Consider the following 13,964-nt stretch of genomic DNA (forward strand, 5'->3'; position numbering starts at 1 on the left):
TAATTAAACAATTATTCTCAGTGTTTCATATATGGCCATCATTAGAGTTGTTTAGTTTAGTTTTTTTTTTTTTTCTTGTTCGCTTTCCTAGAAATACTGTACTGTCCATCTGTGTCCTTAAAAGGGTTTGACAGAAGAATCAAAACTGTGATCCACTCTCCTTTTCAAATATTCAAAAATGTATGATGGCACATTATTACAGAGACATTAAGACATAAAGAAAACAATTCTTCAGAGCAGTATGACATATGATAATGTGGAAACTGTTTTGCGCAGTGTGGTGTAAGATGAATGTGTAAGGGACGTGTTGTCCATGTTAAATAAAGCAAAGACTTCAGACAGACCGAACAATTAAAGTGTCTTGTTTTGTAGACAAAGTGTTAAATGACAGAGATGCAGAGAGACAATGGATCAAAATGATAGACATTTAGAACCTACAGATTGTTTTCTAGTTGTGTGTTTCTAAGTGCCTTGCTCAGTTTTCAGGCCAACAGGAGTAACAGGGTTCAAGTATGAGGGGCTGGAGTTCATAGTTGGTGGAGGATTACACTGTCAGGGGGAGGCACATGTGAGAAATACAAAAATGAAGATCCGCTGGTTGTACAAAGCAGGAAAGAGTATGGCACTGACAATAACATTGCATGTTGTGACATCACTATAAACACGGGCCTGGTGTGCTTTTAGGGAAAACTACAGTGAGAGATTTGCAGGTCACATGTAGACAGGAGAAGTTCCTGAAGCTTTGACAGTCCAAAAATTCCTCTGTGAGGCTTCAGTAGAGGGCTGAGAGCCGCAGGCACTGGATCCTGCCAGAGGAAGGCGGATGGCTAATGTGAATGAATTGAGCGTTAGCAGCAACCTGACTTGCTCTCAGCAGCCACAGTCTCCTGGTCCAGTTTGATCCGGTCTCCGTTGCTCTCCTCGTATGGCAAACCTTTGTCGTTAGCCAAAATATTCTCTACCAGGAAACGTGCTGCTTCATCCACGTTGATGTTGTCCTATGAAAAGGTCAAAAACTGCATGTCAGAGAGGTGATAAAGTATTGATTTCACAAACTGTTATAGCTTTACACCTTAGTAACAGTGCAGACACTGATCATTATCCCATATTACAGCAAACTGCATTTAATCCCAGCATCCTGGGTCTTTAAAGAGAAGTCACTTTTTTTTTTCTTTTTCTCTCACAGAATTGTTTGGAAGTCCACTAAAGCTCTTTATATGAACCAGCCTGTTAAAATAAGACATAGATGTCAGTCATAGTTGCCAGACCAGAAGAAACAAGGTTAAAAAAAAAAAAAAAAAGGCATTTGTTTTTGTCCTTCAAGCTGTCATCCTGTGTGCAGAAGAGGAAATGAATATGAACGGCCTTTCCCTGAGCTCCAGGGAGGCCTGGGCATCCTAGGTAAAGGAAAACAGATTGTATGTGTGTAGTAAAAAAAATAAGAAAAACAAAAAAGTACACACATATGTATGCATACACACATACATAAGACAGCAAGTGATACAGCTGCAGGGCCTGAGGTTACTGTAACGGCTTAAAGTTAAATCAGGCTGCCAAAACTCAAAGCATTCTTCAGTTTTACAGTATAAATCTGGCTTCAGTTCAAAGTGTAGAAGTGTGTGTCCTCAAGGAAACAAGTGGCTGCCTTAAGGAAAAAATAAAAAATAAATAAAAAAAAACAGCAGAGCTTCAGGAACAAAATCTATCAACAAACATGAGCTGCCACATGCGGCCTTCTGCTGGTGTCAGACTGTTGCCCTCCCACAGCTCTGACAGGAAAATATGACAGCACAGAGAGTCGGTGAGGAATTTACATCATGGACCAGCAAATATGGAAAACAAAATTCTCCAGTTTTAATGTCTCTGCGCTGTTATTTTATTACTGCCGCTCCACTAAACTTCACAGGGCAATAGTGTCCTATTTTTTTTCCTTTCAGTTTTACTTTTAAACACTCAGTCAGAATCTGATCCACCTGGACAGCTACAACATTTAAGGACAGTTTACATGTTCACCTATAATAATGACCCGGAATCAACATTCACATGTGTCATTTTGGATAAACAGTACTTACAGCACTTTGAGTACATTTACTGCATGATGTGCTACTTTTACTTTAGCAAACAAATGCAGTATGCTTCTCCTTCCACCCTTTGAACTAAATAGTCTGATATCTTTTAATCACCCATTAGAGCTGTAAACTTTACAAAACGGAACCTTTGTCAAATTAAATGCAACCAAATGATTTCCTTTGTCAAAGTGCAGCCACAAAAATGGAAATACATGAGAACAGTGTAAACACACAGATACTGTCACACCAAACTTGTGACACTGTGACCATCGTCAAACACCACAGAACATTATCTCTCAGGGCTCTAATCCCCTGACCCCCACAGCTCCAGACTGAAACATCAATCATCACCATGCAGTCCAATATCAAAGAGGCTGTCCTGCAGGTCTCCTCGCTGATTAGGAAGGCAAGTGCCTTCAAATGCTACAAACACTGCATGTGACCATTTCACAAGCCCCACCACAATGTGATAACAACATTCACAGAAGGCGTGGTTTCCCCACGCCGTAACTTTTCAAGATTTCCTGCTTGTTGTGAGAAACAAAAGAAAACATTCACGAAACTGTGGGGGGGAGGAAAAGAAAAGAAAAACCTTTGTCACATCAAGTCTTGTGATTAACAAAGTCATTAACAAATTTCATTTACCACCATGTAAATCAATTAAATGTGGAAAATAAGGTTTTAACTGATAGCTGGTTATGTTTATGCCATGACCCCGTGACCCCAGTGAGCTGGGTTATTTCATGCTAAACTCTGGTTTGAACTGTAGAATAAGATTAGAATAAGGTTTGTTTCATGCATTTGTTCTACTTGTCTGTTTCCTGTCTAAGGTATTTGTCGCTCACCTTAGCTGAGGTTTCAAACCAGCCAAGGAAGCCGGTCTCTTTGCAGAAATTGTCCATTTGAGCTGTGTTGTTGGAGCTCTCTTTCTTCTGGTCACATTTATTGGCGAGCAGCACCGAGGGGATGGGATTGCCATTAGCCAGCTTCACCTTGCTGTCCAGGTCGTGCTTCCACTTGGATACTGCTTCGAACGTGGAGCCTCTTGTCACGTCGAACACCACAAAAGCCCCCACCGCCTCTTTGTAGTACACTCGTGTCATGTTCCCAAATCGTTCCTGACCTGGGGGAGGGGAAGAGAATTCAGAGGAACGTTGGGAATTTTTATTTTGTATTATACTTCCATTTGAAAACTAGATTAGTAATATGGATGTTGACTTCACCAAAACAGATTATGATTAAACACGTGAAGAACAAATGCTGCCTCTTAAAGACGAAGCTAAAGATCTAGCCCTAAGCTTGGTTGCAGCAAATGGTGAAAGGTTCAGCATTTCTCTTTCATTTCTTCTGTTATATGCCAAAAGAATGATCAGGATAAAGATGGCTGCGATTTGACCTACTTTCCCCAATTTTCCACGGGCCTAATCCACACACAGAGAATGGCAGAGGTAATCTGCCAGAATAATAAGATCATTCTCTGAGAAATTCTGAGATTATATTTCACAAAGGCAAAGTGAGGGGGAATTACTGCGGAGATATGGGGTGTCACTATCGATCTGAGAGGGCTTCTTCTTCTGCACAAATGGACCACCTTTTAGGGGTTTTTCTTATTTTTCTTAAATCTACTGATTATAGTTACGTCATTTCAGCTCATCACAGGATTTTCAGCCAATGCAGAGAATCCCATTTCAATGTTTCTGCCAAACAATGATGAAGTCAGTGAGCGGCAGTATTTAGTTTCCTGCATTTTGCATGTCAAGTACTTTATCTGTTTTCAAAATAAAAATTATAATTACATAAAAAAGATCAAAGAGGAAATGGACTCTGGAAGAGAGTTAATAATTCCACCAACATCACACGTCTTTCAGTCTGTCCATGTCACGTCACTTTCAATGTGCACGGATGTGTGTAGTGCCTCAGCAGGGGAAGTGAATCTATGTTCAACTTCCATAAGTTTGTTCTGGTTGGTGTCACTCTCACAAGCAAAGCTATCTGGTTAATAAAATCCTGTCTGCAGCGAATCGCTTTACTGGCCTATCCAGATCGTACAGATGAGCATGAAAACCGCTCTTTCTCCATTTCATTTTCCCAGCCATCCGTAACCTTCCCTTCCTCCAGTTTCCACCACCACCTACATAAGTTTTAGATCGACCGCTTTTCTGTTTCCAGGTCGTGGGAGATTTTTCACCTTCTAAATTCAAAACACAAGGTCACTGAAGTTCAACATTTTTTTCCATCTCAGTTCCTCTCTCCACAACTTTTAGCCCATTCATTCTTAGTGAAATCCTAAATCTTGATAAATCATGAATATACAATATATTTTTCAGCTTTTAAGAATGAAGACTTTGTCTTCATCCTTCTGTAGTTTTTACCATTAAGTTACAAAAAAAAAAAAAAAAAAAAAAAAAAGTGTGTTTAGTGTTTAAATGATGAAAAACGTCATGCTGATGTGCCTTTAAAACTTTTAGGACTCCAGGAGGGTTTTTGGCTTGGCTGTATCCAGCTTTGCCTAAAAATACATAGTACTTCCATTCTGATCTGCTCATTTTCCTGTTGTCGGATTTTTGTGGAATTTATTTCAAATTAAAAAAATGCAGATACATCAGCAGGCATTTCATATCCTTTAACAGCCACTGACATACACAGGTTAGCTCCTAACTCAGTCAACAGTTAGTTGGTTTTTAAAAAATGAGGCCTGAGATCGACTGTTATCTGGCTTCCTGGACAGTTAGATGTGTTGACGGTGCCTGAAGCTACAGGAAGCTGAGAGCAAGCATGAAGGGTGATGATAATCTGTGACTCAGATGTTTTTGGCTGCAAATGTAAAATCACCAACAAAAAAAAATTGACAGTTAGAAATTCATTTTCAGGGCAGCATAGCGGTTAGCGCCCCACAATAAGGAGGTAACTGGTTTGACATCATGTTTGGGTTAACTGGTGACTCTAAACTGAGTGTGAGTGGTTGTTGGTCTTTGTCTGTCTCTGTGTGTCGGTCCTTTGATGGACTGGTGATCTGTCCAGAGTGACCCCCCCCCCCCCACCCAGTGTGAGCTGGGATTGGCTCCAGCACCCCGCTGTGACCCAGAAACGGATGAGTGGTAGAAGATGAATGGATGAGAGACATTTACATGCCAAGAGCTCACATAATGGTTAAAATACCAAACAATGTGTTTCTGACATTTCTGACTGGTAACAGCAGAAAGTAGTTCTAAACACAGACACACAAACAAGTCCACACAATCTACGATTCCCAGTGTTTGAGTTTTATATGAAATCAGTTACTGATGATCTGTCTGTATCCTGAATGATGTCCATGGGAGTTTGGAAAGGACAGACAAAATGCAGATTCTTTAAAAAGATTACTGTATTCTCCTCATGTGACACCTCCAACAATCATCTGTGACAAAAACATGTTTAAGTTTCAGATTTTTCCACCCACTCATAAACATTACGGATAAAGATTATATCTTTAAACTACCTGCTCATTTAACTTAGTTTTAGTTTTAGTGTCTGCAAATATTTATCAGGCTTTCAATGAACAGATTTGACAGATTTAGCAGATATTTCTGCTGCGCTGATCCAATTTAAGAAAGCCTACAGGGCAAGAGTAATCGTATAATGTGTTACACACTTAACGGCTTCCACTTCAGCTGACTTACAAAATAGAAAACGAACCAAGAAAAGGTTTGGGGAACTGTGAGCACAGCTTCAGCCTGCATACTTTCACTTTACTGTCGGTACTTACCCAGCCACGCAAGGAACTGGAGGGGCGTGGTGCACTGCGGATGCGAGCAAGAAAGTGAATAGACTGTGGGGCCCACAGGCCTGACGGTAATTGCTCATAATTGAGAGTCTAATTTTAGCTGATATAACCCCAGGTGAAAACACCAGAGACACGACACAGTGGGATAAAGAGCCGATGGGCTGAAATAAGGCTTTCATTTCCGGTCCTTGTGGTGCTCGTATATCCAGCTGAGTGGAGGCAGAGGCAGAACATAGAAAGATTTAACTGGCTTAATGATTTTCTAAACACTTTTCTTCCTTATGTGCTATTGAAAGATCTGACTGAGCACAACTGCTCTGCCAGGAAGAAGTGAGCGCAGAGGCCATGAAGACTTCTAAATATAAAGTACAGGAAAATATAGGCGTAGATTTAACTTAAAGGCAGTAGACTAAAGCAGAGCATGAAGGACAGGCGAGCAGACTGATTATATTCTGATACTGACAACATCCAAACCGAACAGAACTGATGGTTTTATAAGTGAAAATAGATCTTTTTATGTGCCGCTCATTGACCAACATGTACGTTTCATGCAGTCAGCATAAGAACAGTAATCCATCTTATCTCACTGCTGTTTGGAATTCAAGTCAATTAACACTGAAAAGTAGTGCGATCATTTTGGGAATTGAGCTCCATCGGTGCCGAGGAGGCCGTGACAGCACGTCACTGTATACGCTCAACATTCGGACAGTTCTCTGTGCCGGGTCAATTTGGCCTCAGTCCTCCTGGGAGGGAGCTGGCTGGAAGGGAAAGACTCCTGCTGACTGATGATAGTGATCGATATTGTCAAAGTGATAACAGGAGCACACGTAGAGGCGAAGAGTTACTTCTGGTATCGACAAGGTTCCACAATGCGGTCTACAGAAAGCGTGGTCGTACTATTTAATATTGCAAGTCCAACTGCACAGACATGGATGAATAAAGTTAATACGACCAAATGATGCGTTTTGTTTCCTGCTCAATGTGCAAAAACTACAGTTCTATCGAAATGAAATATTCTCAGTGAGCATCATACGCTGCTGACACGATCAGCATCAAACACAGGAATGGTTTGAACCGTCAGAGCGTTTACTCAGTGAATACCACAGAGGAGCATGAGACTGCTGCCTCAAACGCTCAACATAAGGACACTGCCTACGAGCCAAGGACAAACACGCCAGAGTCTGTCCATAAAACAGAGACAGTGGACACTATTGTGGAATTCCAACGGCTTGAAACAAGGATATTCAGTTCAGCCGACCAAACGGATGAATGCTGGGACATGACTTCAAGTACAGTTAGTCACTCTGGTCATGAACACGTGAAAGCTTCAGCTACAGATGAAAAAAGGGTTTAGTTACAACCCGCCGTATCATCTCTGTTTGTTGTGTGGGAGAAACAGAAAGAAAGCAAAGTCTCATCATTATCCACAGCCCTGGCAGCCCCGGTTTCCTCCATGGCCGTACATATTGCTATCCTGTGGGTGGGTTACCATAGAAACTGTCCAAGCTAGACACGGCAGTAGCAACTGCAGCAGCCTCCCGTCTGTTGTCAGGAGGCAACTGGCAGTGCAACTTCCCCGCTCGCTGAAATAACCACAACACAACACAACAACACAGGGTCCAAGCATTAAGGTGGTCTCAAGCTCCGGCCACAAACTGGAGACTGTGAGCAGCACATGACCGGCACGTTCACATTTCTCTGAGCAGCATGTGAGCGCTGACTTACTACAGCTTACTACAGCTGAGAGCACAGAGGCTGGATTCAGGTTAAACACCCCCCCACCTCCAACCTTTAAGTGGCATTACCACTGGGGGGGTTGCTGCGTGCTGATCAACCTAAAGCCTTGGCACAAGATTGGAGGAATTTAGCTCAAAATGATAATATTTGTTGTAGAATATTAAGCAGAACTAAACACGACCTATTGCGAACACCAGTCTTTCTGGGAATATCTAGAGAAATGTTAAGTCTCTAGTTAGCGTTTGATGCTGCCACAACAGAAATAACCAGTGACTGAGAAAATTCTGCTGGCTCAACACAACACAAGTGATTTAAATGTCTTATTTACAGTTGAAGGTGTGAAGTGGAGCAAACTGCCTAATCGGCAGTTCCCAATTTCCCAAAACATGTGATACAACATGTGACAGCACAATGCATCACTCTAAACACAAAAATAAGAAATAAACTTACAATGAATGAGTAATGGAAGGAAGTATTTGTGTTGTAATTGTGGAGACAAAATCCTCCCCCTCCCCCTTGTGTGATTCTTAGCTGTCCCTTTAAGTCATCTTTTGACATTTCAGATTTATTTTCAAGATAATTTATCAGATTTCAGGTTTTCCTACCAAGACTGAAGGTTACCACAGAGAAGTGAACCACAACATGCATCCCACAAATGAGCAACCTTCTGCTTTGACGGGACCGTTTGGTCCTACGAGGTGCTGGCTTCTCTCCTCTAACGTGGTAATCATCCTGTCGGATGGCGTCCATGAATCCAACAGAAAATAGTCATTGTGGGTGAAAAGGGGGTGGGAGAGCCACCAGCTTCACACTGACTTCAGGGTGCCCCCCCCCCCTTCTTGTACAGGCCACCGATTACTGTCATTCCTCCCAGATGGTGATCATTATTAAGGTTGCTAAAAGACAACAGAACTCTGGAGTTGCTCTCAGAAAGAAATTCTTCCTTCTTTCCTGCACGATTAAATGGCTTAATGACTGTTAATGACTTGGCAGATACACCTCCAGGTTTCCTCCTTCACACACACACACACACACACACACACACACACACACACACACACACACACACACACACACACACACACACACACACACACACACAATGACTAATTTTATCTGCAGTGTGTCCTCAGGGCAGGCCTTGGTGTAGGTGTCAATAATGACATATCATCTAACCTCAAACTTTATTTCTGGTTTGTAAACGGCTCCATTCAAACATGGTGTTGTCTCTGTGAATGAGTGTTTTATTCGCCCTCACAGATCCTCTGAAGGCTGACGGACTCCTGTCTGGACTGTGACGAGCAGACGGCCCTCCCTGGCACTGCCAGGGCCATGGAAGGACCTGTCCACCCCCTTCCTGTCAGCACCGTGAGCGATGGTATAAATATAAAAACAGCCGTCGTCTAAACATCTGGCCTCCTCCGTCTCAGCACATGAGCTTTGTCTGATGAAGAGATGATGGACCTGACTGACCTGCACCACCACGTTCAAAAGTCAAAACTAATCATTTCTTCTTCTTAAACACTTACTACTGAGACAATCGTTCGCTCAGTCCACACCGGCTCTTTACAGATCCCGTCCAAACACTTTTCCAACACGACCAAAGAGAAGACAGCAAAATCCAATTTTCATTCTGGCCAAAAATAGAGCTAATGTGACGATCCAGGAATGGAAATGTGTGAGTTTTGTTTGTAAAGTGTAAAGCTATCATTGAATCAGAGCTTTCGTTCTGCACGGCTGATGTGATTTCAAGGCAGATCAGGATTCTCATTAGTTTAACTTACAACCACCACCTTCGGCCACGACCACGTCAGACGTCGCCGGCCTCTGTGGTGCTCCATCAGCACGCTGTCCTTCCAGACAACCGTGACTGTGCTGGAGAAGCTTGTGTTTGGGGATCAGCCTGCTGATACTGCCGCGGTGCACGTATGACGAGAGGTCGGCAGAATGTGTCTTAAATTTGACCGAATCGGGAGAATCAGAGAAAGATTAAGCGTCAAATTCTTTCACGTGTCGATGGGTGGTGACTCCACTGACAGCAAATCTTGCTCTGGGAGTATTTCTTTAAATTAAGCTTGAAAGGAAGAAATGAAAAATATCTCCACTTCCAGATTTTCCAAGTGTGAATATTTTCTCATTGCTTCACTTATTTATATGAACAAGCTGAAATGTTTTCATTTTGGGACAGCTGGTCAGATAATGACAAGAAAGTCTGGAGCAGATTGTCTCAGTAATGAATACGATTGTAAACTGAAGTCTTACATTCTTTCCACTTGTTGAATAGTGTAAAAGGTATTCTTATCATGTTCGGGAGATATTCTTTTCTCACAAAGCAGAGCTCTCAGGGAATGATTAACTCTTACTGTCCATCTGTTCATGTTACACCACAACTGCTTACACTTGACACACAAAGCACACAATAGAAATTGGCATTTCTGAACTGATAAAATTTTTAAATAATGTTTCTGCTAATTTTCACTGAGACACAAATATTCAAACTTTTGCCAGCAATAGTAAAGTAAAAGAAAAAAAAAAGGATTACTGTACATATGAATGACACACACACACACACACACACACACAGCTCAAACCATGTGACATAAAGATATCCACTGTATTGGCCTGATGCGTTCTAGCCAATTTCACAAGCCCTGATATATTTTAGGCAACCCCCCCCCCCTCCAAAAAAAAAAAAACAACAACACACACCACCAGATAAAACACGAAATGATGGATGGCACATCACAGACTCCCCTCACCCCTTTAGGTTTTACAGTTCGGTTCTCGGCTGTGCTCACTTCCTCCCACCTGTCCTCTCGAGCGCGTCTCTCTCACACTCTCCTTGTTTGCAGCGAGGAGACAAACAGGGACAGAGCTGGAGTGTGTCTGCCTGTTTGTGGGGAACTTTTATTTACTCCGCTCTCATTTCGCTGCTCCTGCTTACTAAAGCTGCAGGAATGCTCAGCCTGCAGTCTGAGCCAAGTCTGGCAGCTCGGAAGGCAAAGTTTATTAAAATCCTTTCAGAAACACGACGATGAGAGGAGCCTGCACACAGAAGGGCTGAACAACAGCGACAGCATGAATGACGGCCTGAAATAAAGATAGAGGACACCAGCTGGGATCACACTGGACAGCCTGGCCTACATTCCTGTCAATTAGCAGAACCAGAGATCACTGAGGGGGAAACACCAGCAGGATCCTTTAGTTTGTTTGGTTTCCTGATTTTATTTGTTTTTTGTTTTTTCTCTACTTCAGGGCCGCCTGGGAATTTTAAGTTTCACATCATCTCTCTAAAAGTCCAAACTAAAAAAAAAAAAACCCCAAAAAAACTGTTGACTGTGAACCGACATACAGCGAGTGAAAGTGAAAGTTTGACTGACAAAACTTGGCCCTGACTGCCCCGTGGTGGTTGTGTGGTGTGTTTTGGACCCAGTGATTGTTGTGTGATGGTGTTTCAGACCCTGTGATGATTGTGTAGTGGTTGTGTGATGGTGTTTTACACCCTGTGGTGGTTGTGTAGTGGTGTTTTACACCCCGTGGTGGTTGTGTAGTGGTGTTTTACACCCCGTGGTGGTTGTGTGATGGTTGTGTAGTGGTTGTGTAGTGGTGTTTTACACCCTGTGATGGTTGTGTGATGGTTGTGTAGTGGTTGTGTCGTGGTTGTGTCGTGGTTGTGTGATGGTTGTGTAGTGGTTGTGTAGTGTGTGTAGTGGTTGTGTGATGGTTGTGTGATGGTTGTGTAGTGGTGTTTTACACCCTGTGATGGTTGTGTAGTGGTGTTTTACACCCTGTGATGGTTGCGTGATGGTTGTGTAGTGTGTGTAGTGGTGTTTTACACCCCGTGATGGTTGTGTGATGGTTGTGTAGTGGTTGTGTGATGGTTGTGTAGTGTGTGTAGTGGTGTTTTACACCCCGTGATGGTTGTGTGATGGTTGTGTAGTGGTTGTGTAGTGGTTGTGTGACTGTTGTGTAGTGGTGTTTTACACCCTGTGATGGTTGCGTGATGGTTGTGTCGTGGTTGTGTAGTGGTTGTGTAGTGGTGTTTTACACCCTGTAGTGGTTGTGTGATGGTTGTGTAGTGGTTGTGTAGTGGTTGTGTAGTGGTTGTGTAGTGTGTGTAGTGGTGTTTTACACCCTGTGATGGTTGTGTAGTGGTTGTGTGATGGTTGTGTAGTGGTTGTGTAGTGTGTGTAGTGGTGTTTTACACCCTGTGGTGGTTGTGTGGTGGTTGTGTGATGGTTGTGTGATGGTTGTGTAGTGGTTGTGTAGTGGTGTTTTACACCCTGTGATGGTTGTGTGGTGGTTGTGTAGTGGTTGTGTAGTGGTGTTTTACACCCTGTGATGGTTGTGTGGTGGTTGTGTAGTGTGTGTAGTGGTGTTTTACACCCTGTGATGGTTGTGTGATGGTTGTGTAGTGTGTGTAGTGGTGTTTTACACCCTGTGATGGTTGTATGATGGTTGTGTAGTGTGTGTAGTGGTGTTTTACACCCTGTGATGGTTGTGTGATGGTTGTGTGGTGGTTGTGTAGTGGTTGTATGATGGTTGTGTAGTGTGTGTAGTGGTGTTTTACACCCTGTGATGGTTGTATGATGGTTGTGTAGTGTGTGTAGTGGTGTTTTACACCCTGTGATGGTTGTGTGATGGTTGTGTAGTGGTTGTATGATGGTTGTGTAGTGTGTGTAGTGGTGTTTTACACCCTGTGATGGTTGTGTGGTGGTTGTGTAGTGGTTGTATGATGGTTGTGTAGTGTGTGTAGTGGTGTTTTACACCCTGTGATGGTTGTGTAGTGGTTGTGTGATGGTTGTGTGGTGGTTGTGTAGTGGTTGTATGATGGTTGTGTAGTGTGTGTAGTGGTGTTTTACACCCTGTGATGGTTGTGTGATGGTTGTGTGGTGGTTGTGTAGTGGTTGTATGATGGTTGTGTAGTGTGTGTCGTGGTTGTGTAGTGGTTGTGTGATGGTTGTGTGGTGGTTGTATGATGGTTGTGTAGTGTGTGTCGTGGTTGTGTAGTGGTTGTGTGATGGTTGTGTGGTGGTTGTATGATGGTTGTGTAGTGTGTGTCGTGGTTGTGTAGTGGTTGTGTGATGGCTGTGTAGTGGTTGTGTGATGGTTGTGTAGTGGTTGTGTGATGGTTGTGTGGTGGTTGTATGATGGTTGTGTAGTGTATGTCGTGGTTGTGTAGTGGTTGTGTGATGGTTGTGTAGTGGTTGTGTGATGGTTGTATGATGGTTGTGTAGTGTGTGTAGTGGTGTTTTACACCCTGTGATGGTTGTGTGATGGTTGTGTAGTGGTTGTGTAGTGTGTGTAGTGGTGTTTTACACCCTGTGATGGTTGTGTAGTGGTTGTGTGATGGTTGTGTAGTGGTTGTGTAGTGTGTGTAGTGGTGTTTTACACCCTGTGATGGTTGTGTAGTGGTTGTATGATGGTTGTGTAGTGTGTGTAGTGGTGTTTTACACCCTGTAGTGGTTGTGTAGTGGTTGTGTGATGGTTGTGTAGTGTGTGTAGTGGTGTTTTACACCCTGTGATGGTTGTGTGATGGTTGTGTAGTGGTTGTGTAGTGGTTGTGTAGTGTGTGTAGTGGTGTTTTACACCCTGTAGTGGTTGTGTAGTGGTTGTGTGATGGTTGTGTAGTGTGTGTAGTGGTGTTTTACACCCTGTGATGGTTGTGTGATGGTTGTGTGATGGTTGTGTAGTGGTTGTGTAGTGTGTGTAGTGGTGTTTTACACCCTGTGATGGTTGTGTGATGGTTGTGTAGTGGTTGTGTGATGGTTGTGTAGTGGTTGTGTAGTGTGTGTCGTGGTGTTTTACACCCTGTGGTGGTTGTGTGATGGTTGTGTAGTGGTTGTGTGATGGTTGTGTGATGGTTGTGTAGTGGTTGTGTGATGGTTGTGTAGTGGTTGTGTGATGGTTGTGTGGTGGTTGTGTAGTGGTTGTGTGATGGTTGTGTAGTGGTTGTGTAGTGTGTGTAGTGGTGTTTTACACCCCGTGCTCTCCTCACCTGCTATGTCCCACAGCTGTAACCGGACCAGCGTCTTGCTGTCCCAGTTGATCACTTTGAGGGCGAAGTCGACGCCGATCGTGGCCCTGTAGTGCTGGGAGAAGAGCTGGTGGACGTACCGCTTGATGATGCTGGTCTTCCCGACGCCCAGCTCCCCGATGACCAGCACTTTGAACAGATACTCCTTACACTCGGACACCGAGCCCCCGGCCATGCTCACACCGGCTCCGGACGCTTTGCTCTGAACTCGGATCGCTTCGGTGAGCGGCTCCTGGTCAGGTCTGGTCTGTTGTGGGCCGGTCCGGCAGCCGAAGGACCAGATGCGGCAGAAATTACATTTGTCTCCCCCCTTTCTTTCCCAGATCTCCTCCTCCTGCCGCTCTGCCACCACCTGATA

General features: G+C 43.4%; 1 protein-coding gene across 1 annotated transcript; it reads right to left on the reverse strand.

The window, feature by feature from the left end:
- On the reverse strand, positions 1-13,964 carry rab32a (RAB32a, member RAS oncogene family). The gene is made up of 3 exons (XM_029496599.1): positions 13,568-13,964; positions 2,915-3,192; positions 1-998 (listed from the first exon to the last, which is right to left on the reverse strand). The coding sequence occupies exons 1-3, from the start codon at positions 13,779-13,781 to the stop codon at positions 849-851; spliced, it is 642 nt and encodes a 213-aa protein (XP_029352459.1). The 5' UTR covers positions 13,782-13,964; the 3' UTR covers positions 1-848.

The sequence above is a fragment of the Echeneis naucrates genome, chromosome 24 (assembly GCF_900963305.1).
Source record: "Echeneis naucrates chromosome 24, fEcheNa1.1, whole genome shotgun sequence".
NCBI classification, from domain to species: domain Eukaryota; kingdom Metazoa; phylum Chordata; class Actinopteri; order Carangiformes; family Echeneidae; genus Echeneis; species Echeneis naucrates.

What these genes read in the sequence shown, in the direction of transcription:
- rab32a (XM_029496599.1), bottom strand. Translation starts at nt 13,781, where the DNA reads ATGGCCGGGGGCTCGGTGTCCGAGTGTAAGGAGTATCTGTTCAAAGTG. An exon ending in ACAGCTGTGGGACATAGCAG is followed by an intron (nt 3,193 to 13,567) that starts GTGAGGAGAGCA and finishes CCCCTCCCCCAG; the next exon opens with GTCAGGAACGATTTGGGAAC. An exon ending in GGTTTGAAACCTCAGCTAAG is followed by an intron (nt 999 to 2,914) that starts GTGAGCGACAAA and finishes ACCTTTTCATAG; the next exon opens with GACAACATCAACGTGGATGA.